The 27,852-nt window shown below is 57.0% G+C and overlaps 1 protein-coding gene across 2 annotated transcripts; it reads right to left on the bottom strand.

The window, feature by feature from the left end:
- Window positions 1-22: 22 nt before the first annotated feature.
- KCTD5 (potassium channel tetramerization domain containing 5) lies at window positions 23-27,807 on the bottom strand. 2 transcript variants are annotated; one of them, XM_060123583.1, is made up of 7 exons: window positions 27,544-27,807; window positions 15,473-15,581; window positions 13,732-13,823; window positions 11,665-11,760; window positions 8,317-8,442; window positions 5,386-5,444; window positions 23-1,698 (listed from the first exon to the last, which is right to left on the bottom strand). In XM_060123583.1, exons 1-6 carry the CDS (start codon window positions 27,796-27,798, stop codon window positions 5,400-5,402), a joined length of 723 nt encoding a protein of 240 aa, XP_059979566.1. In that variant the 5' UTR covers window positions 27,799-27,807; the 3' UTR covers window positions 23-1,698; window positions 5,386-5,399. The 2 variants fall into 2 exon arrangements, with proteins under 2 accessions (XP_059979566.1, XP_059979567.1); XM_060123584.1 differs by lacking the exon at window positions 5,386-5,444.
- Between the last annotated feature and the right edge of the window lie 45 nt (window positions 27,808-27,852).

Here is a 27,852-nt window from a genome sequence, read left to right as displayed (position 1 = left end):
ACACTAACAGTTGTTCTGCTCATTCATAAATACACAATTTTATTTGCTATTTTCAGGGGAAACTTAGGCATTAAACTGTAAGCTGATAAAATACGGATACCTAAAAAAGTACAAAAGTATAAATATCCCCTTACAATAAATTTTAGTGAATTAAGTCTTAATATCTTTAAATTAAAAAAAAAACCCACAAGCCTATCTATTACGTCAAGGTCACAAATCAAACAACGCTAAATGGCCAGCAGCGCCCCACTGGTACACCCCGAGGCCAAGGAGGGGCTGCCCAGCCCCCACGCGCTCCACCGGGAGGACAGGTCACCAGGGCCAAGTGTGTCCTACAGAAAGATTGCTATAAACGGATGAAGCCAAACATTTAACAACATACAACAGACCTTACAAAAGGAGGAGGTAAGTCCTAGGTGCTGGAGAACTTGGTTCATCAGGTAATATTGGCAAAGGAGAAGAGGGCACAGGCAAGAAGCCTCTGGAAGCGTCTGGAACCAGCCAGCGGTCGGTAGGCACAGCTCCCCTGGAAGCTGGAGGTCAGGTGGCAGAGCCGCCTGCCCGGCCAGGCCCCCCAGATGGACAGGACCCACGACCAGCTGAGGAAGGTCTGTTCTCAAAGCATGCGGACAGCGGTTTTCAAAGGAATCCCGGTAGCTCCGTCACGTCAGGGGGCAGGGCCCGTGCAGCCTGTGTCCCCACCGCCCCAGAAACGTCAGAGAGAACTGCATAGTTACACGAGAGAGCCGGCGAGAGAGAGAGATGTTTGTGATGTGCTGTAAACATCCAATTTCCAATGTGACCTGGAGTTTCAGCTCCAGAAGCCGGGTGGACAGGCTTCCCGCCCCGACCTCCATCCCAGGCGAGACCAAGGCACTGATGGGCGCCAGCTCCCCCTGAGCCCCAAGGTGGGTCAGACGAGGCAAAATTTGTACCTCCCTTTACATGACTTAACAGATCAGCCCAAAAAGCAGCAGCACTTTTAGGCATTTCTAAGAAGTGAAAGCACTGGGTTGTCTATCCACAATTGGAAAGAAAGGATGCAAAGGTCTCTCGCCTGGAAACTACAAATGGAGAAGCCTTGACTGTGCCAGGCCGGATCAGGCCAGTGGAGCCCAGCTCTGAAGGAGGACCGGAAAGTAGTGAACACGTGGAGGCTGGGAGAAACCACCAACCGGTCATGTCTGGGAGGCACAGCAGACCCCCTGCCCTGAGGAAGAGGGCCTGGTGCATGCCAGGGTGACCAGCAGGCACCCAGAGCCCAGGGCTGTGGTGCTGCGGCCACTTCCTACCAGCAAGGCCCAGGCTCTGTTACAGACTGTTTATGTAGCACCAAGAACGCTGTCCTTTAAATGATCTTCGGTGATTAAAGGGTCAGTCAGGAGCGCCCTGCCTCAGGCCCGAGCGGCACTTGTGAAAACCAAGCGGAGGGCCCTACAGAGACGCCCGCCCAGGCAGCATGCCGCCTCTGAGTGGCGACGCCCGGCCTCGGACAGCTGGTCCTGTCTCTCACCACCCACCTCAGAGGCAAAAAAAGGATTCACACCCAGATCTCTAGAGAAATTGTCAAAAGCAGGTTTCTTCTCACGGCCAAGCTTCCTCGACATGGCAGATCATTGCATCTTGGGAAAAGGTAAAACGTCTCTTCAGTTGTCAACACTGTGTTCCTCACATCCTTGAACCCCGTTCTTGCAAAATCTGAAAATGCCAAATGCAGACAATGAGGACTCGGGCCCTGAATGGAAAGGCAGCCTGCAGCCGGGAGCTTCACGGCCCTGAGGCCAAGTGCCCTGCTTGGGGGCGGAGCCCACCGCAGGCCAGGGTCCGAGAACGGGGACCCCGTTGTGCAGGCCTAGCTTGCCCACCTCCAGGCCGCACACAAGGGGCAGGCCTCCCAGCTCTCCACCTCTCCACCCGAGCCTGACATCACCATGCCTGGGAAGTAGTGAACCTGTGGAGGCTGCGAGAAACCACCGAGCAACCACGCCTGGGAGGCAGCAGCAGACCTGTCCTCAACCCGGCGCCTCCCGGGCCTCCTGAGACATGCGGCAGGGCTCCGGGGGGATGACTCCTCATTGAGGCCCCAAGGACTTCTGGGCAGCATCTCTCTCAATGGCCTCCTGAGGATGGGAGGCTCCCTGCTCCCAAGGGTGCCAAAGCCCACCTGGCGGTTTAACTGCCCACCGACTCCTGATTTTCTCTCCAGCCCAGCTTGATCCCGGGCAGAAGACACATGTGTGCAACCAGGGCCCCTGGGCCGCCAGCCCAACCTGACCCTCTTCTTTCTTCCATGCCCCATCATAAACCACGTCCCTTCCACCCTGCAGCCACACACCCAGAAACCTGGGTCCCTGGGATTGCCGTCACCCCCACATCCATACGTGCCAACTTGCTCCCCACACTGCCTGGCTGGGGTCACATCTTCTGTAAATGGACCACCCTCCTTGAGGGTGCCAGCCGCCTCCTTGCTACAGCCAGACAGGACTCTCTGGGACACACACCTGACCCCACTGGGGGACCCTGCCAGCCCTCGGCCGCCATGCTTGAGCCTCTCCCTCCCACTCCTCCTCAGCACCTCGGAGCCAGAGCAGCGCCCCCACCCGGCCTTCCTCGCCACTGGAACCATCCATGCCTCCCATCTTCCCCCAAATCAAGCTGCGAGCTCCTCAAGGCCACAACCCCATGGGAGCCAGGGGAGACTTTGGAGCTGGCAAAGTGTGCTGGTTCGACACGTCAAGCGTGGCTACTGAGCATCAAGTAACCAGGACAGAAAGGCCACGCGTCCCGGCCAAGCCCAACCATGCCCAGGCCAGCGCTGTAAGATGACCCTCCTTGCGATCCCACTGGCAGCGAGAGTGGCCTCCCGGGGGCATTTTCCACTTGAATTTCAGAGCTAAGAGAGATACGGCCCAGAGGACACTGTGTGTTGCTGAGCCCTGGACCCGGTGCAACGCGGGGACATGCCTGGAAGGGGCCCGTCCTGCTCGTGCCAGGCCCAGCTCACACAGATGACCAGCCAGAGTGAGGCCCTGCGGGCACAGGCAGACTTCTCAGGCTCATGGCCAGTGGCCACCGGCCCTGACTCCTGCTCACTGTCAGGGCGGCTGTCCAGAACCACACGGCCCATCTCTCACGTCCCCCGAGGGCTTGTTCAAATGACTTAAGAGAAGCCCAAGCTCTCCAGGCTGTCCCCTGACGCCCCCCCATCCCTGTGGTTCCCCAGGCCTGTCCCTCTCTCTCTGACAGCTCCGAGGCCGTCCAGGAAGCACACCCTCTTGCCCGCTGCCCATTCCCCAGTAGGTGCACCTTCCACTGTGCTGGGGGAACAGCACCCCAGGCGGAAGGCCCCTCCTCAGGCCAGACAAGGACAAGCACCTAAGCTCAGCAGCACTTGCCCGCTCACTGGGAAAGCCCAGGAGGCCCCTGTCGGAGGGACATGGTCTGAGGACGTGACTTGGGGTGAGGGTGGGTCCCCACTCAGCCCTAGAGGACCCTCTGGCCCCCTTGGTGCTAGTCCCAGCCCCAAGAAGGTCTGCCACCCTATCATCGTGGCTGTTTGCAGGGAAAGCTGGAGTTTGGGGGGCCATGAAGCCGAGAGCTGCTCACTCAGTGGGAGCCCAGCAGAGCAGACGGCGTCCGAGTTCACAGGCCTCAGTGGTGGAAAGGACAAGGCCCACGTAACTACCACGCGGCCTGGGAGCAAGGTGACAGCACAGGAGGGGCTGCCCTGCCAGAGCCAGAGCCCCAGTGACTATCTCCTAACAAGGACAGAAGACCCCTCCTGGGACCTGTGACGGTCACGGCCCGTCTGCCCTGGAAGGAGCTCTCACTTGGGCTGCCGCCCACAAGAAGGCCTGAGCTGGGCCACAGGGACTGAGCAGGCTGTGCATGGCACATGGCACCCCCGCCCCCTACCCCAACCCAGCGGGCCCAGGGGCCAGGGCCACTCCAGGGCTGCCCTGCCATCAGCTCACCTCGCCCCTCCCACAGCCCAGACCCTGGTAGTCAGGGCCACTGAAGCGGCTCCTGCCAGCAGATGTGAAGTCTGTAACTGGGGGTAGGGGGTGGGCAGTGCTGCTGAAAGAAGCCCCTCCTCCTGGAGGTTGGCTCCTCTGTCCCTGCCCCCCCACCCCACCCCGTGTCCCTGGCTCCTACCACAGTTGACCATCAGGCCATGCCAAAGTCAAGCTGAGCCCCTAAGGTGCAGTCACTCCAAACCGAGACGGGCCACAAATGCAAACTACCGCCTGATTTCAAAGACTTAGAGAAGAGCGAAGTAAAATATGTCAGTGATTTTTTAGGTTGAAATGACAATATTATGCATGTAATGGGCTAACAGTATCAGCATCAATTTCACGCATCTTTTTACTTTCTTAACGTGGCTGCTAGAAAGTTTAAAACAACAGATGGGGCTCGTGTTGCACATGCCCTGGACGGCAGTGGTCCAGACCAGGGCCCAGCAAACCTTTCCTTAAAGGGCTAGGTAGTAAATACTTCAGGATTTCCAAGTCAAGAGGTAAAGCTGAGGATATTATGCACTCATATAATCACCAGAAAAATAACCACTAAAAATGCAAAAGCCATTCTTGGTCTGCGTTCCCAGACCAGACTCATAGTCAGATGTTGGCCTCTCAGCACGTGGCCGGCCACAGGCTCTTCCCAAGCTCCTCACCTGCAGGGCTTGGTGGGGAACCCCTGCATGACACCTGTGCCCTGCCCTCTCTGGGCCTCAATCTCCCCTGTGCAACGCAAGGGAGCAGACGAGGCGCTCCCTGCTGATGGGATCCTGGCTGAGCCACAAGTTTTCGACAACAAGAAGGGCCGGGAGGCAGCAGGGACTTGAGGAGCAGCGAGGGGCTGAGGGGGCGTCCATGGAGCCTCCCATGACAGGGCAAACAGAAGGAGGGTCCCCACAGACTCCTCTCCACCAGCACCCCTAGTCTGAGGCATGAGGGAGTAGGGCTGCCACAGGCTTTGGTGTCGGGATCAGGGCCCACTCTCTGTGGCACAAGCTCCGACTCCTTGGCCGTGAGCCTGTGGGTAGACTGGTGACGGTGGGGAGACTGGCAGGCTGGGGGCTGCGTGTCCCTAGGGGGCGCAGGCCCACGTCCCTGCTGCTGGCACCCATGGCAAGGAGGCCCTTCCCAAGCCTGACACACACAGCGCGGAGGTGCCTCAGCCAGGGTCCCAACCCCACCCACACGGGCATCCTCAAGGGGACAGACAGCCCCGCCCCGAGACAGACTGGCTCCAGTGCAGATCTATGCGCTGGCATCTATCATGGAAGGTTCTCTGTCAACTACAGGCATGAGACAGACGCAGCGGAGGAGGGGCTGGGATCAAGGAGACTAAGGTAGGTGGTCAGTTTCAAGGGCGCAGGCTCACCATGACATTTACACTTAATCTGAGTCATTCCCTTCGTGACCCGTGTCCTCGTCGTCACTCTGGCTCGGCACCGGCAGGCGGCAGGGAGGAGAAGAAGAGAGGGACCGTCAGTGTAGGGCGAGGTGGGAGGCAGCAGAGGGAAGCCCACCCAGACAGGCCAGGTCTCCACGGGACAGCAGAGAGCACGGCGCTCAGGGATGGACCTAAAGTTGTGCTGTGCGGCGAACTACAGGCCAGCCTCGTCCAGATCACACTGTGGGGGGAAGCACGACGTCCCTGGGCCCCAGCACTCCCGAAGTTCCAGAGTTTTCCTTCCCTCTGTGTTGTGAAAAACTGAACCTTGCCCAAACAGAGGTCTGGCCTTTGCCCTCAGCTCCTGGGAGGTCACGACCTCCAGGACACACCAGTCTGACCATGTGATGGGGGGGGTCAGTTGGCTGGGGGACTGGAGACTGCAATCAGGCACATGGGTGATCAACTGTTGATCAATGGATCAATCATGCCTACGTGACTGAGCCAGTAATATCTCTGCACACGGAGGCTGGCGGGGCACCCCTGGTGGGCGGTGCTCTGTGCACGGTGCCACGCATCCTGACTGCACGAGGAGCACCTCTGCGACATGAGCTCCACGTCTGGCATACTTCCTGGCCTCTGCCCCACACACCCTCCCCTGGCAAGTTTGAAATCCCCCCTCTTTGTACTTCCTGTAATAAACTGTAACTTTGAGCAGAACAGCCAGCAGTGAGTTCTGAGTCCTCCCAGCAGATCACGGAGTAGGAGAGTGGTTTGGGAAGCCCCTGAAGCTGGGGCTGCTGGTGGCCGCTCTCAGTGGACTGGTCCCCTCGCTGAGTTGCCCAACCCCCACCCGCTCTCTCCTGCCACCCACTCTCTCCTGCCACTTCCACCTCAAGACGTGTGTGTGTGTGTGTGTGTGTGTGTGTGTGTGTGTGTGTGTGTGTGTGTGTGTGTGTGTGTGTGTGTGTGTGTGTGTGTGTGTGTGTGTGTGTGTGTGTGTGTGTGTGTGTGTGTGTGTGTGTGTGTGTCTGGCCCGTGCTGTGGGCACCCAATGAGCAGGTCCACAGTAGTGGACCCAGTGTCCTCAGAACATGAAGTACTGCTCCAACCAGGCTGTGCACAGTTGTCCCCAGATCGTGACCCCCAATCCGGCCTCAACACTTTTCCATGGCTTACAGAGGCCCTGGCTGTGCTCCACCTCCTGGGGAGCTCCTGCCACGGCCCCAGTTTAGAAGCCGCTGTTGCTGCCACACTCCAGAGCCAGGTATTTCTGGAGAGAGAAATAGGGCCGCACTTTCAATGGCAAAGGGATTTGGGGTCATGAGTGGAGTTCTGTCAGCACAAACGCATCCCTTCTGCAGCTGAAAAGCCACCCGAGGGACATCAGCTCAGGCAGTTGCCCTGGAGAACTTGGCTATGAGAATTTTTCAAGTTCAGAAATAAAAGTTTCTAAAAATAAGACAACTTGCAAAAGAGCCCTGCAAATGCTCAGAGGTATGGCTCCTCGTGAGGCTGGGGGCTCCGGGAAGTGGGGTTGCCTCCTACCCTGACTCAACAGGAAGCACGTCCCCAGGCATGGCACCAGAACCCCTTTGCTCCCGGCCCATTGCGGGGAACTGCACCAACCCCCACGACAGCCTGTCCTGGGCAGCGGCGGAACAGCCCGGACCCTGCACTTGCAGCTGCAGGCACCCTTGCAGGCCAGGGGTTGGGGGTGGGGTGGGGGGGCAGGATGTGAGGACTCTGGAGGCCCCAGGGCCTGGACAACTGCCCAGTCGTGCTGGGGTGAAAGAGCTGCCTCGAGCACCAGTGGAGGATGGCCACCGCAGGAGGACCAGCGGGCGAGGTGAATCTGCCATCCATTTCCAAGCCCATGCCTCCAAGGAAGACCCTGAAAGGCTCACAGGGGCAGTTCTAGGCAGGTAGCAGCCAGGGTGGCACCAGCCAAGAGTGTGAGGAAGGCCTGGAGCTCCCAGTTTAATGTCATCAGTTAAAACCTCGCTGGCCTTGTCCACACTCACTCAAAACACCCTCTGACAGCATGCCAGAGCCTTCCCCCAGGGCCGCCTGTGGGCCCAGGACACACAGGCTGGCTGCCACAGAGCCCCTGGATCCCCTCAGAGCCGGCTATGGGGCTGTCCAGGCACCACCTGGCTTGAAGGTCCAGAAGTCCTGCCCAGGCTGATGCTGGACTCTGCAAGGACAGACACATCTGGAGTCACCAACCTCAAGAACAAGCCCAGAGGAGATGCCACTAGAACCTGTCACCTGCAGGCAAGGGTAGCAGCTGCTCCCTGCCACGAGGCTGCCCTTGCGCTCCTTGGGAGACAGAAGGGCCAGACGTCCAGCAGGGAGCCGGTACAGTTCAACAGGAACTGGCCTGTGCCAGGCCAAGGCAACACTCCGTGGAGTCTCAAAATCACACAACCTGCCGGATCTGCTCTGTTTACAAACCAGCACGACTCCCAAGCCTGGGATGGGTGTATCCGAGGCAGGTGCCACCAGGAGGCTCTGCCCTCCAGCCTCGACGTCCCCAGTACCCAGGAAAACAGCCCACAGTGGCATCACTCAGAAGCATAGCCCCCACCGGCAGAACTGGAAGACAGCAACACTTCCAGGAGCAGGCTAGCAGGTTAGAAGAGGTGAGGGCGGAAGGCCTGGGCTGTGGGAGCCGCAGCATGTTCAACAACCCTGCGCTCCACCACTCGCGTCCCGTGGACGTCCGTGTCCTCTCTTCCAGGACTCTGCTTCTGATATGCCAGGCGAGAATTATGTGATGATGGACAAGCAGCATGAGGCGAGCAGGCCGCCAGGAAGCCTGCATGGCCAGGAGCGCCGCGACGACAGTAAGAAACAACACAGCAAAGGAGAGAAACCCAGCCCTGCAGAGGGCACTCGGGCCGCAGCCTCACCCACCTTGGCCTTCTCACTGGGCTCACTGGTTGTGCCATACGGGGAGTTGTGCAGCTCCTTGGAGACCACGCAGAGGAACTCGGCCTGGTCTTCACTCCCGTAGTTGTAGGAAGAGCCAATGCTGACCAGCTGGGAGGAGAGAAGGCCAGTGGGATGTGGGCAGAGAGCCTCACACACCTGGCTCAAGACCAGCCCCCCACCAGGAGGGAAACAGCCTGCAAAGACCCCCGGCAAAGACGGCCGATGCTCAGGGAAGCTAAGGGACAGGATTCAACCAAGAGACTTTTAACGAACTTACTGAAAATAAAGTCCCTGAACACCAACACTCAAGCTCAGATGCACCCGTACACACACACCACGTGCAGGACAGGGCTCCTGTGCCAGCACGTCCAAGCTCCTCTCAGGTTCCTGGCTGGGTCCAGGGGACGCTGAGTGACCCGGGGAGGGGAATGCAACGCTGGAGTGGGCATCAAGCGGGCCGGGCCCGAGAGCAGGCAGCAGGGCGGTGGCACTCTGCTCTGCCCATAAGTTGTGCCCTCCGCACGAGCTCTGAACACACGAGTGTGAGCACACGCCCACACACATGTGAGGGCGAGTCCCTCCCCAGGGAAGCCAGGACCAAGCCTTCCTCTCACTGGGGCTACTGACTGCGAAGGGGCATAGGAGGGACGCAGCAGCTCCGACAGGCTCAGGGAGAAATGCCGGGGCTGTGGCTTCCCACGCCTCAGCCGCAATCTCAGTCTGGGTGTGTCCACGCCCATGGCCCTGCATCCCTGGGCCTCCAGGTCACCACACAGGAGCTGAGGTCCGACCTGCCTGCTCCAGCTTAGCCCAGAGCCACCAGGGACTCTGTGTTTAATCAAAAGAAACGCACTAAAATTGTAGTGAGCTATCAGTGGCACAATTATCGAGGCAGTGCCTGGAAGGCCCTCCATCTTTGCCTTCTCTACTGATGGAACTGCCCACGGAGGAGAGGCCAGGGGCAGGAGCACCACGTGCAGTGACAAGGACACGGTGAGCACCGCCGAGTGAGGGAAGTGTGCAGAGCGGTGCGGGCCGCTCTGGGAAAGGAGAGGAAAGCCCCAGGGCCAGCATGCCCAACCTGTCTCTCTGGTGGAGAGAAGTGGATGGTTTTTAGAGGTTATGGAGGGAACTGATCAGATCCCCTGAGAAACTCATCCCTCCCACCCTTCCCCCAAGGCTAGGTAGGGTGCCCACCTGACAGTCTCTGCCAGAGATAACACTCTGGATGCTGGGGAATGGGGTCCAGGGAGTTTGTGTTTTGTGTACACATACAGGTATTTGTTTTCCCAAACATGGGACTGATTTTGCAGCAATGCTGTTTTGTAATTTCTTTGTAAACCTTAGGCTTTTCAGTGGGGGTTAGATGGCTAACAAAGCGAGAGTGAAATAAAGAGTTGAGGACGGGGAGGAAAAAATAAATAAAAAGGTCTGTTCTAGGAACAGACTGGAAGGCTGTTCTAGGTTCATAAATGCCTCTCAGAGACAGACCCGCCACCTGCGGACCTCAGGGGTGCCCGGCCCTGGGTGCAGATGGAGCAGCGCATATGCAGCCATTCATAATCAGGTCTGCCCAGGGACCACATCCTCACGAGGCGTGCAAGCCTCTCAGAACCTGGCTCTGGCCTTGTCACTGACCACTGGCCAACTCTGGGTTAAGCCCCACCACCTCGTGGGGTCCCAGGCTCCGGCCCCTCTTCCCCTGCAGTCTGGCTCCTGTTTCTAGGAAGCAGACAAGTGAACAAACATGACCCTGGTTCTGGGGTTTCTCTGGCATGAACGGGGGGAGCACGTTCCCAAGGGAGGAACTGGGCAAAGCGGGTGAGACTTGGGGAGAGAGGAGCTACTCTTTGCTGGGGGTTTGGGATCCGCCCAGAGGAGCTCAGGACAAAGCCCCTGAGCTGGTCTCAGGGAGGATATGCCCATGCAGGAGGCACGGGAACCCCTCTCCCTTCCGCAGGAGCCACAGCGAGGGTGACCTAGCTCACGGATCCTGAACCAGTGACCGCAGCTCCTGTCTCCCCAGCCCTTTTCCAGGCTGCACACCAAGGGACAAAACGAGGGGTGGTGGGAGACTTCCTTTTCTTTGTGAGCCTGGTGTGACTGTGCTGGGGTCAGGGAGTGAGGAATGCAAATGTAACCACGGGACCCCACCGGGACACCCTCCACACCCCCGCCCCAGGGCAAGGGCAGGGCATCAGAGCAGCCCTGCTGGCTACGTCTCCGGGTGAAGAGTGGGACACAAGTGCCGACTGTGCCTTTCATGACATTTCAAGAGGACGCCAAGCATTCTACAGCCTGATTCATTATTTCAAAAGACCCATAAGAAAGGGTAGCCTTAATTAGGAGGGATGCCAGGGAACCCCATGATTTCCCACCGTGGACAGAAAGCTGGCACCAGAGGAGGCTCTCAGGAGCCAGAGGGGGTGGGCTGGGGTCACAGACCTGGTCTCCGCCCTTCAGGACCAGCGCCCAGGGCTTGGGCCGGGCAGGGTCATGAGCCCAAACCTCAGAGTCTCTGCCTAAGACACACAAACAGCGACAATGAGCTTGTGGGCAAGGTACCGCCCACTCAAGAGGACATCCTTGCCGTGTTCTCAGGCCCACAGGTAACGGGCTACAGTTCCCCAGGACGAGAGGCAGCATGCCCACAGAAACACCAGAGCGCTGTGAACAGAGGGCGGTGGGTGGGTGGAAGAGACTTGGCTCTCACCCCTTCTCACAGGCATCCTAGCAAAAGCAGAGCTGAGGAAAATGAGGGGCATGGCCGAGCCAGAGTCAGCAGCACTTCCCAATCAAGGGCTGGGGGACTGCAGAGCAGCCCCAAGGGGAAGGGCATCTATGCCAGCAGCAGCACAAAGGAGCCGGAGCCCCATCTGCTCGGCCAGCACAGAAGGGCCAGGAGGGGCCAGGGCGGACAAGGGAGGGGATGGGTGCCGGGGTCATGCCAGGAGGCACTCAGGATACACACACACACACACACACACACACACACGCACACGGAGATGTTAGAAAAAAGCACACAGAACAGTGCTCCCACAAAAGAATGGGCTAGACTAAGAAAAATAACTGCAGAGAGAAGACTTGGGAGGTGGGACCCTAAGAACAACTCTTGCCGCTCCCCCCATCACCCGTGACCAATCTAGTCAGGACTGGTACAGCTGCTGCTTGTGAGAGGTGCTGGAGACATGATGGGGACCCATGCTTCCATGAACTGCAGGCCGCCCAACACCTCATTACTGGTCCCGGGGGGCCAGCTGACCTGAGGACCCGAGCAGGGCCTTTATAATTAAAAGATCCACTGTGCTGCAGGCTCAGGGGGTACTCTACCTGCTCAAACTTCCAGCCGTCGGACATGGTGGAGACCATCTGCGTGAGCTCCTCCTCCTGACACTGGAGCACACGGTACACGTGCTTCACTGGCACCTGTGAGAAGGGCCACAGGTGAGGGCAACGCCCGTGCCCCGCCCCCTCGCAGCCCCGCCCCACGTGCCAATTGGGGATGGCGACGGGGGCCCAGGCGACAGGGGCCCAGGGGAGGCCTACGGTTCCCTTCCACCTCTTGGGCCCAGGTCGTGATGCCTAAAGAAACCCCAAAGGCATCCACTGAAGAAGCAAAACAAACATGCTGGAACAGCTGCCGTCTTCTGCTTTCCCATCCACCTCCAAAAATATTTCCATTTCTGAATTCCAAAATAAAATGAGTCATGTTCCTGAAATCCCAAGAGCACCTGTGGCTAGATGTGAATACACGATGACAGCCATTCCTGTGCCTTGGGGGAACCACACAAACTAAGGGGGTGCCTTGAGAGCTAAGCAGGACCAGCCTCAGCCCTGCTCACAGAAAAAAGCTCTCAGACACGCACAGCAGCTCAGACAGGAGCCCGTGGATCTTCCGATCCACTCACCCACCCGACCTTCGCTGAGCTATGCTCCAAGCTCGGCTTCTGGCAACACCACGGGGAGCACTGGCCAAAGGCCTGTCCTAATACAGCTGCCGCTCCAGCCGATACACAGTGTGTCAGTGATAGGGTCACAGCTCGAAGTACACGGGTCACCACACAGCCCAAGTGCTTTCATTTGTGAAACAGTGGAGGACACTGAGCACTGCTCAGCCTGAGCCTGCTAATCCCCTTGCCAGCCTGTGAGGGGGCCTCTCCCACATCCACCATGCAGGGGGGACACAGGCACAGAGGGCTGGTGCCAGCCCAGGTCACAGGGTTCGTAACCAGAGGGGCTGGGCGGAGGGAAAAGAGGCCTCAAACTGGCCAGAGATGACTGGGGAGCTCGTGGCCACATCTCCTGCCCCCTCCCCAGGCCCCTCCCGCTGTCCCGATGGCCCTGTGGCTCCTGCAACAGGGAGAGGGCGGGAGCTGTGTGGTGGGTGGTCCCAGCCTCCCATGCCGTCACCCCAATGTGCCCTCCCCTGGCCCCTGACCAGCCACTTGGAGCGGCCAGGCTGTCAGCAAGCCTCTTCACAAAGGCCAAGAGCTCCAGCTCTGGGCCTGCCGGGTGCCCAGCGGGAAAGCCTGGGGTGGGTGGGGGGCAGTGAAAGGGTTTTAAGTGGATGGAGACTCTTCATGTAGTCTGGCATGAAGCTCTGAGAGAAAGCACACTTCACAGCAGCCTCCTGGCAGAGGGAACCCGCCAGGCAGGGCCTGGCGCTCTACTAGCAAGTGCAGAGCTGGCACTGCAACAAAGACTAATGCCTAGACCCTCTGGTACCTCCCTTCGTGGGAGGTGCTAGACACAGCCCATCTCAAACAACACTGGCCTAATGGGCAGCAGAGTGGCCGTGCTGGGCCTGGCACTGCTGACCGTGGCCAAGTGCAAATGGGTCCCACATGGGGCTCTGCACCATTGGGGACACAGTCCAGCACAAAGAGTACCTACTGAGCCCTTCCTTCCTGGTAAAAGCCAAACTCTCATCGTGCCTACACACACCTACAGGATCCCCACCTCATCCGTCTGTGCCCAGCTTGCCGCCAACTCCCCTGTGCTGTCCCTCCAGCCACACTGGCCCTCTGAATGGGTTGAGTACTCAGCTACCACAGGCCCTTTGCACTCGCTGTGCCCTGTCTGCAATGCCCTCCCTGAGACGGCCACACACTCAAGCCCCACAGAGGCCTCCTGCTCTCCCTCTGCCCCCTCCTCACCCTCACTGGACCGTCCTCCTCAGCAGCTGCTCATCGTTCCCCACTGGAGTGGGGCCCCCGAAGCATGTGCCCTGTGTGCCGGCCAGGGCGCCAGCTGACAGCACCACGGGAGGTGTCCAGAGGGCGGGCCACAGGCACCAGGACAACTCCAGAGGAAGCCAGTCAGCAAGGAGGGAGGGAAGCGAGCCGCGCCTTTATGCCAGGCCTCGGAAGGTTCCTGCACCTTAGTCACCGGTCTCACCTGTGATGTTCTGCTGTCTCGTTCTCTAATTTTGTCCTTTACAAGTTTTATTAGTGAGGTGATATTGTAAAATTCTGCTTCCTCCAACACCCCTAGAATAAAGAAAAACAACTATAATTCCCACCAGATCAAAGAATAAACGTTGTGCCTCTGCCCCTCAGTGGACCGGTGGCCCGTTCTCAGCCCAGCCCACTGGAAGCCCCCGGCCCCCGTCCTGCCATCCTACAGACTCTGCAGACACCGCTGGCTCTCAGGGCCCCCAGGGTGCACACGGAGAAAGGGCACGTTTGTGGACGCACGTCTGGCCCGCGTCCTTCCAGGTGACCTGCTGGGTGCTGAGTTCACGCCAGGCCCCCGGGACGTTTCTCGGACAGACCCCCTCCAGAGCCTGCGGCCGTCTGTCCTGGGCTAGCGGCCACCTCACATGGGTCCCTGTGTCACTCAGTCAGAAGACTGCTGGTTGAGAGGCTGCTCAGCTGTGGAACTCCTGCCAACTTAGGAACCCTTTCCTGCCGTTTGCAAAGTCCCCAATTTAGGGGCTCTGAACGGCCAGGTAACTCTGAAGAGCGGATCGGAGGGGCCCTGCCTCGGGGGCTCCTCATGGGTATTCCAGAAGGTCAGGTGCATGCCTCCTGCCACCATGCCTGGTCGTCCCAACCAGTCTGCACTCTGCACAGCGGGTCCCGGCGCTAGCGGCACCAGGGGCTCGGAGCCATGGACTCTGTCTAACCCTCAAGCTGCAGCCTAATGAGGTCTCAGGGACTCAGCAGAGCGGGTGGTGGGGCAGCCAACGCCCAGGCAGACGTGTCTCTCTTCAAGGCCCCAAAGGGAGGTGCATCTCAGGATGATGCGGGGCGACGTCCTATCAACCCTTCCCTTTGGATCCAGGGGTGGGGACTGTGGGGCTGTGAATAAGCCCTGGAAGCCTCAGGATAAGCACTTTGGCCTGAAGGGCCAGCCTTCTACCATCCAGACGCTCCAGGCGCCCCTCGTGCTCTGAGGGGAAGATGGGAAACGGCACCCGTGGGGGCCTTTCTCCCGAAAAAAAGCACTGCATCTGAGGCTGACGGAAGACAGGTGAGTGAGGCCAGGCAGCAGGGGCTTGATCTGTGGCAAGTACCACATTTGCTTTCTAAGCAAATCATGCTGGGAACAGTTTGCCTAAAACTGTACAGCTGCACACACAGAACACACGTGTGTGCACGAAAAAGACACTGCAAAAGAAGATGCAGACACGCAGTCGGAGGAGCAAGAGGGCCCGGAGACAAGGAGGGAGCAGGCTCAGCTCAACAAGCAAAGGGGAGAGAGCCCTGGGCTCTCAGCACCGACCAGACCCTGAGCTAGGAGCCATAGCACGGCAGGCATCTGGAAACGCAGGAAGAACTCAGAGGGGGTTCTGCCAGGGCTGCCCCAGAAGGAGAGCAGACCCAGGGTAACCGACACCGGGGACCCTCGGGAGGTGGCGGGCCCCAAGCTGTGTGAATCAAGACAACCAGAGAGCAGCGGGCCCCAGGGAGGAGCCCCACCCTCAGGGCACCACCAACCGGACACCTGAAGGAGGGAGTGGGTTGCAGTCCCAACCAGCCCCCACCCAGCTCTGGATTGTCTCAGCTTCCTGGAGGAAGAAAAGGGGAAGAAGCAGCATCGAGCAGCCCTGTTCCCTCTGAGATAAGCATCTGTGAGGGATGGAGCTGGAGAGCAAGGGAGGGCCCCCCTGATCCCGGTCCTGCCTGCAACTCACCTTCCTCGGCAAGGTCTTTGTTAATGACCAGCTTTCCGTGTCTCAGGTAGTTCAGCACAGGCCCAAAATAGGTGGGGTCTCTGTCGATTAAATAGGCACCTGTTTCATCCTACAAAGAACAACACACCAAGGTGAATCCCAGATAAGAAAGCACAGTTCCCACAGCTGGCCCGCAGCCCAGCCACAGCTAAAGGGGGTTTTGGAGGCTTTTTTTTTTGGGCTGTACGTGTCTAACACACAACTGGAAGGATCAGCATTTATGGCGCTTTAGGGAACCCCTAAGCAGTGTCGCCTGCTTCCAGCCACCTGCAGCCGTTGACCCTGATCTGTCACCACTGCAGGTGAAGCCAAGTTTAAGCTCTGCTGCGTCAAGGTGACCTCCCTATTTACTCTGAGGCAAGGAGATTGTGTACAAGGCCTCTTTCCTCATAGCTCCAATAATTCCTGAGAGCGAGTTCATCCTTTTCTCATTTCAGCAACCGTCTCACAAGAGTAACCTGACACTTTCCCCCATGGGATGCTCTCAAAAGCGGGACTGATGCCAACAGGTCAGCATCTGAAAGACACCGTGACCCAGGCCGCCGATGCTCATTTTGGGGCTCCTCGCTGGGCAGGACTGGGTAGTCAGAGGCTCATGGAACACAGCTTCATTTTCTGTTGCCAAGTGACCCTAGAGCTCCCCTGAGACTGCTGAACACCGAGGAGGCCTCCCCAACAGCAGCGCCCCCCCGGGGTCCATCTACAGAAGGCACTCCCTCCACACCTGGGCAGGCCCTGCTTCGCCCCCAGGGCCAGGGCCTTTCTGAGTGTTAGGGACCCTCACTGCCCACGGCACATGGCATCAGGCATCTTGGCAGGGAGGTGGCGAGGCGGAACCCCCTGAACCTCTTGGACATAGTGAGCCCACGGGCCCCAGAGCTCACTCCCACTGGGAGGAATCTCAACTGTGAAGCGGAGTGCTGTGTTAGGGCCCCCTTCTCACTCATAAGCATCAAATCTGGAATTTTGTGTAATAAACCTGGTGGTTTCAAGGGTTTCCTCCTGAGTCCACAAAGCTGTAAAAACCTGCTCTCCTCAGATCAAATCCGGATGTGGGGCCAGCAGGACCCAGAGCCTCGCTGATGGGTGGGCAGGCCCCGCTCAGCCCAGAGCACCTCTGCCCCTTCCTCTCTCCTACAGGCCCTGGGTGCTCAACCCAACCTCCTGCCTCGATAGGCCACTGCCTGGTCCCCCCATGGGCTTCCTGTTCCCCAGGGCAGCATCCAACCACACACAGACCCCCAACTTCGTCTAAGGAAGCACTGGTCAGATATTGTCCCAAGGGATCCTGCCTCCCGGCCTGGCTCCTCAGCCCTTTCTCCAGACTCCCTAGACCCCTCCTCTTTTCCAAGCAAGGCCAGAAGACCCCTGGGACAGGCTTCAGGAAGAATGATGCTTCAGCAGCCTCCCTACTGGTGAAAAACAGCCGCCATTTCCTACAAAGGGGCCGAGGTCTGGAAAGAAAAGGATGGAGCTGCCACAACATGGAATCCAGGGGCTCTTCCCTGCACCTTGTGGATGAAAAGAGCCCAAGTGTGACAAGTGCAGATTGCCAAGCTCAGGAATTATTCATCGGCTCACTGCTACCTCCACAGACAGCTGGCAGAAGGTCGAGAAGGAAAGATCAGACAAGGACTGGGCTCTTCTCCGCCCTCAGGACACCCCAGGGAGCCTCCCTTGTCACACGGGGCTGAGGCCCCACGACGGGGCTCAAGGCCATGCCACCGACACACTGGGTATCTCGCTCAGCACTGGGAGTGGGCGGGAGAGGAAAAGGAAGTGACCCAGGCCTCCAAAGCCTGGAGGGATGGGGGATGGGACAGAGAAGGAGGGAAAGGAGGTGAGCCCACAAAACTGTGGTGGTGGCACGCCCAGGGCCAGGTGAGAGGGCCACCGCCCAGATGCAAAGGGACCCCAGACCAAGCACTGGAGAGCATTGGAGAGCATTGGAGAGCCAGCGATGGGGCTGGGCCTCCAGACATCAGGCTGACCCGTAGAAGGGCAGGGGTGGGAGGCTGCTGAACAGGGGTGGCTTTTTCACTAAAAGGCCACGTGGCCAATGCTCCGAAGGAACTCCTACCCAGGCCCAGCCCTCAGCTCGGCGCACACCAGGCCAGGCTCGTGGCCCCATCTTAGGGTGCCTGAGGTGAGGCCCTCTAACCCCGGGAGGCTGAGGACTCCCCAGGAGGGACTGGGGATCCAGCACCCAGGCTGGCAAATGCAGAGGTAGCAGCAAGGGGTGGGGGGACAGCACGCCCCCAGCAGCCTCCCCAACATGCTCCCACCCATACCCTGTGCTCAAAGGCAAGTGGCCTCCGTGCTCAACTACCCAGCCATCCAAGGGGAGGGGCAGGCTTGTCGCTGCGTGGGGACCCTTGCCTTCATAAAAGGAGCAGCCTCACGGATACGTCCAGAACAAGGCCAAAGAGTCCAAGGTGTTTGCTGCTAACTGGACTGGAGCCCAGGCCCAAGGGTGGAAGAGCAAAGAGGACCCCACCTGCGTCTCAGGGTCTGGAACCCAGGCTTTGTATCCACCAACAGACGTTCCTGGTGGCCCACCCGGAGAACAAGAGAGGCACTGGTCCCTGGAGGTGCTGGGAGCACAGCTGGGAGAGAGCTGGCACCACGGCGAGTGGGGGCACAGAGCCACAGCTGGAGGGAGCACGGAGGTCAAACCCCTGGGGTCCAGGCTCACGCTCAGCTACTCAAGGCGCATTGCTCCTCTCTCCAGGCCTCAGCTTCCCCATCTGTCAAATGAGATACTCAGCCAAGAGGCCGGGGGCCCTTCTGGCTCTAACGGTCTGTGTCTAGTCCAACGTCTCTTCAAGGTGACAGAGCTGGGCTCGTGACCTGTCCTGGGGGCTGGGACAAATTCCAAGGCAGAGGAAGCCACATGTTCTGGCCACAAAGATGGGGAAGCACTGAGCCAGGAGACTGAAGCACACACCTGGCCGGGCCCTCGGAGGCCTGCGCCTTCCACGCCTCCTCCCCGGCAGTGCCTCCAGTGACACCCTCCCCACCCCCCACCCCCCGCCGCACAGTCCGTGGCTTATCTTAAAAACCCGTGTGAAAACCTAGAGGAGGCCATCCTGGGCACTCAATCCACACATAGGTTTAGAAAGCTGGGGCCGAGCACCCCAGAAAGAGAGGCCTGGGTGCTGGGCATCCAGACCTGCACCAGAGCACTGGCTGCCCACAGCTGGGCACCGCCCCCCCATCTCATGCCAGCTCCCTGGGTGTCCCAGGACCCGCTGCCTGAGCCAGCCTCCAGGGCACTGGGGAAGCTGGAATGGGCTTCAGTTGGGACCCTTGTCACCCCATGCTTCTCCCACGTGGTGTCACCAGCTGAGGGCAGGAAGCTCAGTCCAACAGCTGCCACGCTGGCCCCAGCAGTGTGGCCTTAGCACTCCCTCCCGGGAGGGAAGACCCACCCACCTAGACCTGGAAATGCAGGCCCATGGGGTGACCCTAAGATACTGAAGGTCAAGTGGCCATCCCCTAGCAGTGACAAGCCCACCCCTCCAGCCCTGCCACTGCTAAGCAGACTTCAGGAGGCTTCATGGCAGCTTCCTCCATGAACCCCACAGGGCTCTCTGGCCCAGTTTCTTCCCGTGGATTTGTTTTGCTCTGATGGGCTTCATTACGAAACAAGGACGAGGACTTCCCTGGTGGTCCAGTGGTTAAGAATCCACCTGCCAATGAAGGGGACACAGGTTCAATCCCTGGTCCGGGAAGATCCCACATGCTGCGGGGCAACTAAGCCCGTGCACCACAACTACTGAGCCTGCGTGCTGCAACCACTGAAGCCTGCATGCCTAGAGCCCATGCTCTGCAACAAGAGAAGCCATTGCAATGAGAAGCCCGCACACCACAATGAAGAGTAGCCCCCGCTCGCTGCAACTAGAGAAAGCCCACACACAGTAACGAAGACCCAGCACAGCCAAAATTAAAAAAAAGAAAGAAAGAAAGAAAGAAAAAGAAACAAACAAGGCTGAGACTCTAGGGTTAGGAGAGACTGGGCAGCAGCATGTTGGGGCGGCACTCTCATCCTACAAGGAGTGCCGGGGGCCCCCAAATTCCACTGGGCTTTATCTTGGACAACAGCCCAGAGGACCGCAGACTGACTCTCGTTTAGAGGCACCCAGGCAGGAGCTCTGGAGGAACACCGTCTTCCAGCACCTAAGCCCGAGCAGCACTGGAGAGTGTACACGTGCCGGCAAGGGCTGCCTGCACACTCGACTGTGACCAGGCTGCGACTGACACGGGCACCAGGGCCCTCGGCATCTCATGTTGCTTGTGTTTGTAAGTGGCCCTGGGGCCTCCATCCTAAGGCAGAAATAAAGAAAACTACAGAACACAGAAAAAGAGAAAATACCAAAACATCCCAAATTCAGAAGTCTCAGACTCACTTATGCAAAAGCTAAGAGAGAATGGTCTCTGTGACACCCACACCAGCAGCGGAAGGGGACGCCCGAGGCTCGGCCACTGGCAGCTGTGATAACAGCACCCCATCCATCACCTGCTCACGGGAGAAGAACCTTGTGATGTGCACTTGGCATGGTCACACTTACAAAAGGCAGCAAGACACGAGGATCTCTCTCCCCCCTCCCTCTGTCCTCTCCTCAATTTATATAACAAGCGTGTGCTACATTTATATAGTGGCAAGGCTTGAGGTTTTTGGGTTTTTTTGTAAAAGAGCCAGAATTAAGATTGCTTGCTTGACAAATCATTTTCCTCTATTGACTATCCCCACTTCTCACTGAATCTGCATTTGACCTACTTGTGCTGGTTTTTAAAATATATATCTACCTTAAAGGCATAAAAGAGAGAAATGCTGGACTTAGCTCTTGAATATTTAATGGAGGTCATGCCCGTCAGGTTACACACTGTTTGCTGGGGGCTCACTGACGCCCAAGTTGGCCGAATCCCACTCCAAGGGGGCCCAGCCTCCGAGGCCGAGCTGTTGGGCTCCAGGGAACTGTGAATCCTGCATCCCTGAGCCTGTGCTGCAGAGGGAACGCCCTGGCCACGGCCAGGAGCACCTTGCCCGCAGTCACTTCTCTGAGAGGAGGCAGCAGGCAAGACAGGCCACGTCACACGCTCTCTGAGGAGACCCCTGACCTGCAGTCCCAACATGGACAGAGGCAGAGAAGACGATCCTAATTAGAAACCCACACAGCCCCAACCCGTCCACTCCCTTCCGAGCAGCCCAGCAGCCTCAGCCCTCGGTGCTGGTTAGGAGGCAATGCTCTGACAGGGCCGCTGAGGTTCTCCTGTTCGCCTGTGCCTGGCCCTCACGTTCAAGACAGATTCGAGTGCACTGCGCGGCGAAACATCATAGGTCCAGGGCGGGCCCCCCACCCCCTTGATAGAACCGTGCACATGGCCTTGAAAACGGCCATAAGGAACAAGGGTCGAGGAAGTCAGGCTCTCAGGCAAGGCTGGAGACGGAAATGCATTCTGTGGCCACGTCTCACTCCAGCTCCGTGCATTCTCTGGAGAGGCCTGCACCTGGCTCCTTTCTATCACATTCCCAACTTCCACAAACACACGAGGAAATGGAACACGAGAAACACACGGCCACTGGAGACTAGAAATGCAAAGGGTTGAGTGTCCCAAGCTAAATGCAAGATGTATTCTGTCAAATTTCCCCATTTGAAATCTGAACGCAAAAGCATAAAATTTTCTGTACACAAACATTTGCAATCAACATAATTAGAATTAATTTTCACTCTGAAATTATCCATTTCAGTGATTCTGTTTCACTTTAAAACCTTCACCTCTGCTCTCTTTTCTCTTTTGTTTTCTACAGTTTGTCAAATCCTTGACCTAGAAGAGGCCTTAGACATCACCAATTACAAATGAGGAAACAGAGGCCCAGAGACCTGTCCAAGAAGCGGATGTGCAGAACTGTGCTGACGTGTGTGGGAGTGCTGGCTGCTTCTGACTTAGCTTTCCCCATATAAGACCCTACGACACCCTGTGTACACCTGGAGATCGGAAACCCTCCGGCACACACAGGGAATAAAGGAAAAGCAAGAGCTCTGGGCCATTCCCACCCTCAGATCTCAACCAGCACCCAGCTCTCAGGGTCCTGACCCCCGGGTGCCTCCCAGTCTTAGAATGTGGCTTAGAAACAGAATTTAGGGTGACATAGAGGACTCAAACGAGGCTCACTAAGAAACAAATGCAAGAGGACGTGTGAAAGGACCCCAGCACATGAGGCTCCTGGTTATTCTCGTAGAACAAACGTGCTTCAAATTCACCTAAGGTGGGGTTGGGGGGGGGTCCCACCAAGCTCCACGAACAAGCGGAGATGGCTCACAGGGACCGTTCAGCTCAGCTGGACCAGGGCCCACTTGGAGCAGATGCTACATCAACTGTGCAGGCAGAAACAGGCATCGGGCCACCCCAGGGTGTGGGGCAGTCGTGAGCAGGATGTCATGGGTGGACCTGCCAGTCAGAGAGCCACCCGTCCAGGTCTCAGTGCTACGAACATCTCTGTCACAAGGCAAGGGGGCAGCCATCTGTCCGAACTTCTCAGGTACTTCCCTCCCTACAGACACTCCAGTTACAGAACACCTGCACATAAATCCCCTACAGATGCCACACTACTTAGCTTGGTTGAGAGAGAGAGAGAGAGAGAGAGAGAGAGAGAGAGAGAGAGAGAGAGAGAGAACTAGGAAGTCAACTTGACACGGAAACAGGCGGAAACCATGACCGCCTGGGAGAGAAGCACCAGTAGGAAGAGCCCAGGGTCCCTGGCCGCAAACCTCCCCACAGTGGTTCTGCCAGCCTGGAGGCGAGGCCCCCTCCAGGCCCAGAGTCTCCAGTCCCCTGGACGCCAGTCACTCAGCTCAGGCAGGCAGGACATTCTGCAGCCAGGATGCCCCGCCAGGGGTTCACACCACGCCCGCTGCTCCCAGGGGTGCCCAAGCCCTCACCAGCAGCTGCCCCACAGCCACCGCCCTGCTGGCTCCAAGGCAGCCTCTGTTCTCTTCCTATGCTCGGCCCTGCCGGCAGACCGGTGCAGAGTTCCCCCTTCCTTCTCGCTGGGGCTGAAGAGCAGGCCCACGGCTCCTCTGCACCCTCGCCCACCTCCCCTCCTCACCGAGGAACTGCCTGGCGCCCAGCACTGCCTGCCCCTCCGTTACCTGTTTCGAAAGACCTACCTTGGCCTATGTAGTGGCAGTGATGGGCTGGCCCAGCTCATCACCTCCAGAACCAGCCCCAACAGAGCCTGACTTGTAACACCAGGCCGGGATCCTGGAAGTCCAACTACTGAGGAAACTAAAACCCACAGAACATAATACGGATGATGAGGAAAGATGAACGGTACACACCCCTGCTCAGACGCCTCCCTGATGCCAAGAGCCCATCCCAGACACACATGGAGGATGGTACTGAACTCTGGAGCTGTGTTCTCTAGGCTCGAGGGCATCAGGTTTCTCGTACAATAACTCGATGGCTGCCCAGGAAGCTGTGCCCCTCCCCACTGGCACAGGCTCCAGTGCCCAGAGTTGGGAACCGGCCCTCCAGGGCCTGTCCTAAGAAGTGTCCATCTGGGAAGCAGGGGGCACTGAAGGGCCCAGCTTCCACACCCCACCTTTTGAGGTCGGCCCAGCAACCAGAGCTACCTGCCAGCAGCATGAGGTTTGCCGCAAGTGAGGGAGCGTGTAATAAGTGACAAATAGGAACAAAAACAAATTCTGAGGGGGACAAAAAAGCATTCTTGGTACATTCTTTCTAAAAACAAAGTACAAAAGTAAAATAAAGACTACTAAGAGCCATCTCTAATTCCTGCAACAACCCAGCATGAGGCACTGTGTGGGGGAGGGCTCAGATTCCTCAGCTTCCTTAATTCTCACAACTCCTCCTCTGTGACTCTGCTCAGAGAGGTACATTAACTAACCCCAAATCGCAGGGCAGGTTAAGTTGTGGGTGGAGTCAAAGTCAGGCCTGAGTCCAAAGTCTAACTCGGCCACCATGAAAAATGCCCCGTACCCCCAACACCCACATCCCACCAACTCCAGACCGGAATGTGCTGGGTGCTCGGCAGTCTGGGGAGAGCACCAGTGCTCGAGGTGGCCTGCTGGCACCCTGGCCACACAGACCCCTCCCTGGGTGCCACACAGAGTCAGCTTCTCTAAAGGACTTTAAAGATTCCTGGCCCAATGAAAGCTGTCCTTGAGCACCCCTGGAAAGCAGCCATGTGCACCCACTCCAGGGGAACGCAGCCACAGATAAGCCATAAGGAACTGGCATCTCTGGGTTCCCATAAAACTCTATTTGCAAAACCAGGCAGGTGGACCGCAGCTTTCTGACTGCTGCTCGAAACCAAGACCAGTCACTGTCCTGCTGGCCAAGAGCAAGTGAAGGCTGCCCGTGCGGTCGGGGGAAAGAGGAACTGCTCTTCAGTTGACGACCACTTCCTCCCAGCTACCCTCAGACGGCTGACAGGGGGACAGGTGATGGCTGTGTCCGATGCCCCGAACAGCTCTCCTCACTAAAGGCAAGCCCTTCCTCAGGGCTTCCCTGCTCAGGTCCAAGGGGTCCTGTGGAGAGGTGACCATGGCATCCACGGCAAGTGAACCCCCACTGCACTGGGCCACCACCTGCCCAGGCCCTGAGCCAGGCGTGGGGTCAGGGCTGAGAATATGCTCGGAGCCAATCCTCAAGTAAAGCGTGAGACGAAATGCACAGTGGCTCGGGACCCCCACTCCTGGCCTCAGACTGGAGACCCAGCCCTCTCACTGGAGTTCACGATGCTCTCAGCCTTTTCATCTCTGACTTAGTCACACGGAACATAATCTGCCGTTTCACTCTAAGTAATCCCCACTTCTCCTGCCAAGCGGCTTAAAAGATAGTCCTTCCACCCACATCCCCATCACTTAGCCCTGTCTGTAAAACTCCTTTCACTATCTTTCTAATCCTGAAACTCTAGCCAACACCAAGTACGCTGGGGGTAGGCACAGGCAAAGAACTGCAGAGGACATGGCATGTCATCAGAAACACCTCAACGGCCCCACCCCTCAAAGACCCATCTGATGCCACCACATCTGCAACCCCAAAGCCAGGACAACGGCCCTGTTGAAGGGCAAAAGCTCATGTGAAACACACAGTTTTCTCCAGGCCTGGCTCAGCTGCAGAGACTGAACCCCCACCCCCATCCCAAATCCTACTTAATCTGAGTGGTTTCCAACCACCAAGTAGTATTTCCTGTTTCCCTTTTATTCCTAAAGCATCTCCACACTGAAACAGGGACTGATTCAGCTCTGAACAAACTCTAACCTGTTTTCAACAATGCCACTGGGCCAGGTACCATGGAATACAGAGAGATATAACCCAAATGAATCACATGTCGAGTATTTACAAAGCACTTCTGGGAAGGAGTGTTACACCTGGCCTGCCCCTGATGGAACAGGGGAGAGAAAAATGACCCAGGATAGCAGGTGAACAGATGCCGAAATGAATAACACAGACACAGCCCTACTGGGGAAGCACCAGAAGGAAGTGAGAATTCACACTTGGGCTATCTATAGAGAGAACTTCGTGGCAGCAAGGGCTCCGAGTCAGAACTGGAGACAAGAGGGTAAGGGTTTAGCGGCTTGGGGCACCGTGGGCACTGGGTCCCAGTTACAGCCCAGCTCCCCACCATCCCTAACAACCAGTCTGTTGGCTATTTAACAAAGCACTCCTCCAGAAAAATGTCCTGACACCACCCCTCCCACAGAGCTTCATGACTGAGCCCCCCGCCAGACCTTGTGCGTTTAACAGCAAGCTCCAGGTACTCTCCCAGTGAACTCCAAACCCATCAGGCTCCTGAAAGATTCCAGATCTTCCACTTCTTGGAACTCCTCCCCCTGATCTCCCCACCCAACCCCGACCCAAGCACTACTCTGCAAGCCCAGGTGCTCAATAAAACAGGAGACAAATGCCCAGCAGGAAATCTTCCACCAGGTGCGTCCAGCCCTGTGAATATCTGCAAGGTATCCTTTCATCAATCTCAACTATGAGGTCAGGGCTTGGAGATTTTTACATGTGAATCAACATCCTGTTTCTCTTCCATCACATAATTGCTGGCATCCCACTCTTCCAAACATCCCTTTCCCTCCACCCTCATCCTCAGATTCCTCACTCAAGGTTTAACTACCTAGGAGTGAATCTCTGGGACATTCTTTCACCAGAACCAAAGGGGGAAAAAACTGAGAAGAATGAGTACTTTATACATTTTCTCATTTGAGGTAAAACACTCTACGACCATGACTAACGGGAATTAGCATTACTCTTTCTGGCAAATTCACATCTGTGGCTAAAACTAACCCATATTTACTATCAACTATTTTATGAGACAGAAACTGTATCTGCTGCATTACCTTTATGTTCTAAATTTCAATTTTACAATTGGGAAATCAAATGTGGTTAAGTGGATGATGGTGAAAAAAAGCAACTTCAACATAGACATACTCTGATAAATTACCCTCCCCAAAGGACTACTATACAGTAAAGCATAATTTTTTTAAGTAGTCTTGAAACAGTAAAGACTTAACTGGGCAAACTATAGTTAATCAGCTCTGAATAATTGTCTCAGTGCTGAACAGGCAGCCATTGCTTCAAAATAGCCCAATGGACAAGAGCAATGTAAAATCGTACTCAATATACAAAAGAGAAACCCTCAAGTAGAAATGCAAGTGAATGACCACTAAGGCTCACTGTTTAAACAGAAAAACAAAACAGTAAAACATACACCCACGCTATAAAAGGAAAATCATAGCTAACAAAAGCTTATTTCTATCCTGGAGATGACTGTCATTTTCTGGGAGGTCAACTCTCTAAGAGTGGAGAGCTTGGTCAAATGAGCAATGGAAACAGCTGGGGGGGGGTACCAGAGCACTGGCATCTCAAACCCTGATTTCTACCCATGACTGGTGGTTTTGTGGTAACTCGAGTTCTCGTTTCCCAATCATAAGGTCATGCCACACAGAGGATGGTCTGTGTCAGGCTTCTGGATCTTGAAGAGGGATCTGAATCTTTCGGGAAGTCTATGCCTGGCAAATGCTGGGCTGGCAAGGCACAAAGCCAAGTGCAATTATGTAGGCTCGAGTGAAAGACACAGGAAAGTTAGAATAAGGTTTGTGAATTGCCGAGGATAAATACAGGTAACAACTATTCTTCCAACAGAGGCTTTTCTGAGTTTCAATGCTGTTCAGCTCCAGAGATATTCTTCAGCCACACAAGTCTTGTAAAGGTAACAATCAAAATAGTTTCTAGTACCATCTGCACAACAGTATGAGCATTTACTCTGATGAAAGGCAATCAGCAAACCAAGCTAGAGATTCCTATCCTTTTGAGAGGGCAATAGGAAAACTAGGTTAATTAGAAAGCAGATTGAAAAAGATTTCCTATTTTCCCCTTCCTTAACACCCCTAAGCCACCCCTTAACATGAGCAACATTACGTTTGAAAAATCACTCTATGGACGGCAATTTCTGAGAGTGCTGAGTGGGTGCGTGTTGCGGCTGAAAACGATGGAGCACCAACTCTCTAAATGCAAGTCACTGGGAAAGGCAGGCCACCCGTGTCAACCCCCCACACCAACGTTAAGTCAAACGTCTGGAATGTGAGAAGATGAGAAGAACACCAGGGTTCTCGGATTCCAGAGCCACTAAGTACACTGGGACAGAGAAGAGGTGTTCTCACACCAGGGACAAAACAATCTGGGGAAGAAAAGAAAGTAGATCCACAGCAGAGTCTGGGGTCTGCAAAACCTCCTCCACCGAAGAGCAGAGAGGGCGAGACAGAGACACTCCGAGGTGGACTGGCTGGGGATCTTCGAGGGTGGTGGGCGCCAGGGCGCCATCCTCTCCTTCCCCGGCCCAGGACAGGGAGTCGGGGGGCTCGGGTCGAGCTGGTGACGAGGGGAGCGCGGGGCTCGGAGCCGAGGCGGGTCTCCTCAACGTGGGGCAGGGGGCGTGCGGCGGGCCGCCGACCAGGGCGGCCCGAACCCTCCTGGCTGGCCCGCGCGGCCCTCACCTTGTCCGAGTCCAGGTCGGGGTCGGCCTGGCACAAACGGTACAGGAAGGATTTCGGATCCCGGCACAGCGTCTGCCGAGTGGTGAGGAAGTAGGTGCCGCCGACGTTGAGCCGGACCCACTTGGACACGCTGCCGGGGCGCTGGGCTAAGGCGCCGAGCCCCGCGCTACAGCGGCGGCACAGGCTGGCCCCCAGCCCCGCCCCGAGGCCGCCCGGGGCCGGCGGCAGCAGCTCGCAATGATTCTCCGCCATCATCCCAGCAAGCCCCGCCACAGCTCCTCTCTACCGGAAGCGTCCGGCCTTTAATAC

Source organism: Lagenorhynchus albirostris, chromosome 15, assembly GCF_949774975.1.
Source record: "Lagenorhynchus albirostris chromosome 15, mLagAlb1.1, whole genome shotgun sequence".
NCBI lineage: Eukaryota > Metazoa > Chordata > Mammalia > Artiodactyla > Delphinidae > Lagenorhynchus > Lagenorhynchus albirostris.
The sequence above is the reverse complement of the archived record's forward strand: the minus strand, read 5'-3'. Positions and strand labels throughout refer to the sequence as shown.

What these genes read in the sequence shown, in the direction of transcription:
- KCTD5 (XM_060123583.1), bottom strand. Translation starts at nt 27,798, where the DNA reads ATGATGGCGGAGAATCATTGCGAGCTGCTGCCGCCGGCCCCGGGCGGC. An exon ending in CAAAGACCTTGCCGAGGAAG is followed by an intron (nt 13,824 to 15,472) that starts GTGAGTTGCAGG and finishes TCTTTATTCTAG; the next exon opens with GGGTGTTGGAGGAAGCAGAA. An exon ending in AGCCCAGTGAGAAGGCCAAG is followed by an intron (nt 5,445 to 8,316) that starts GTGGGTGAGGCT and finishes GTGCCGAGCCAG; the next exon opens with AGTGACGACGAGGACACGGG.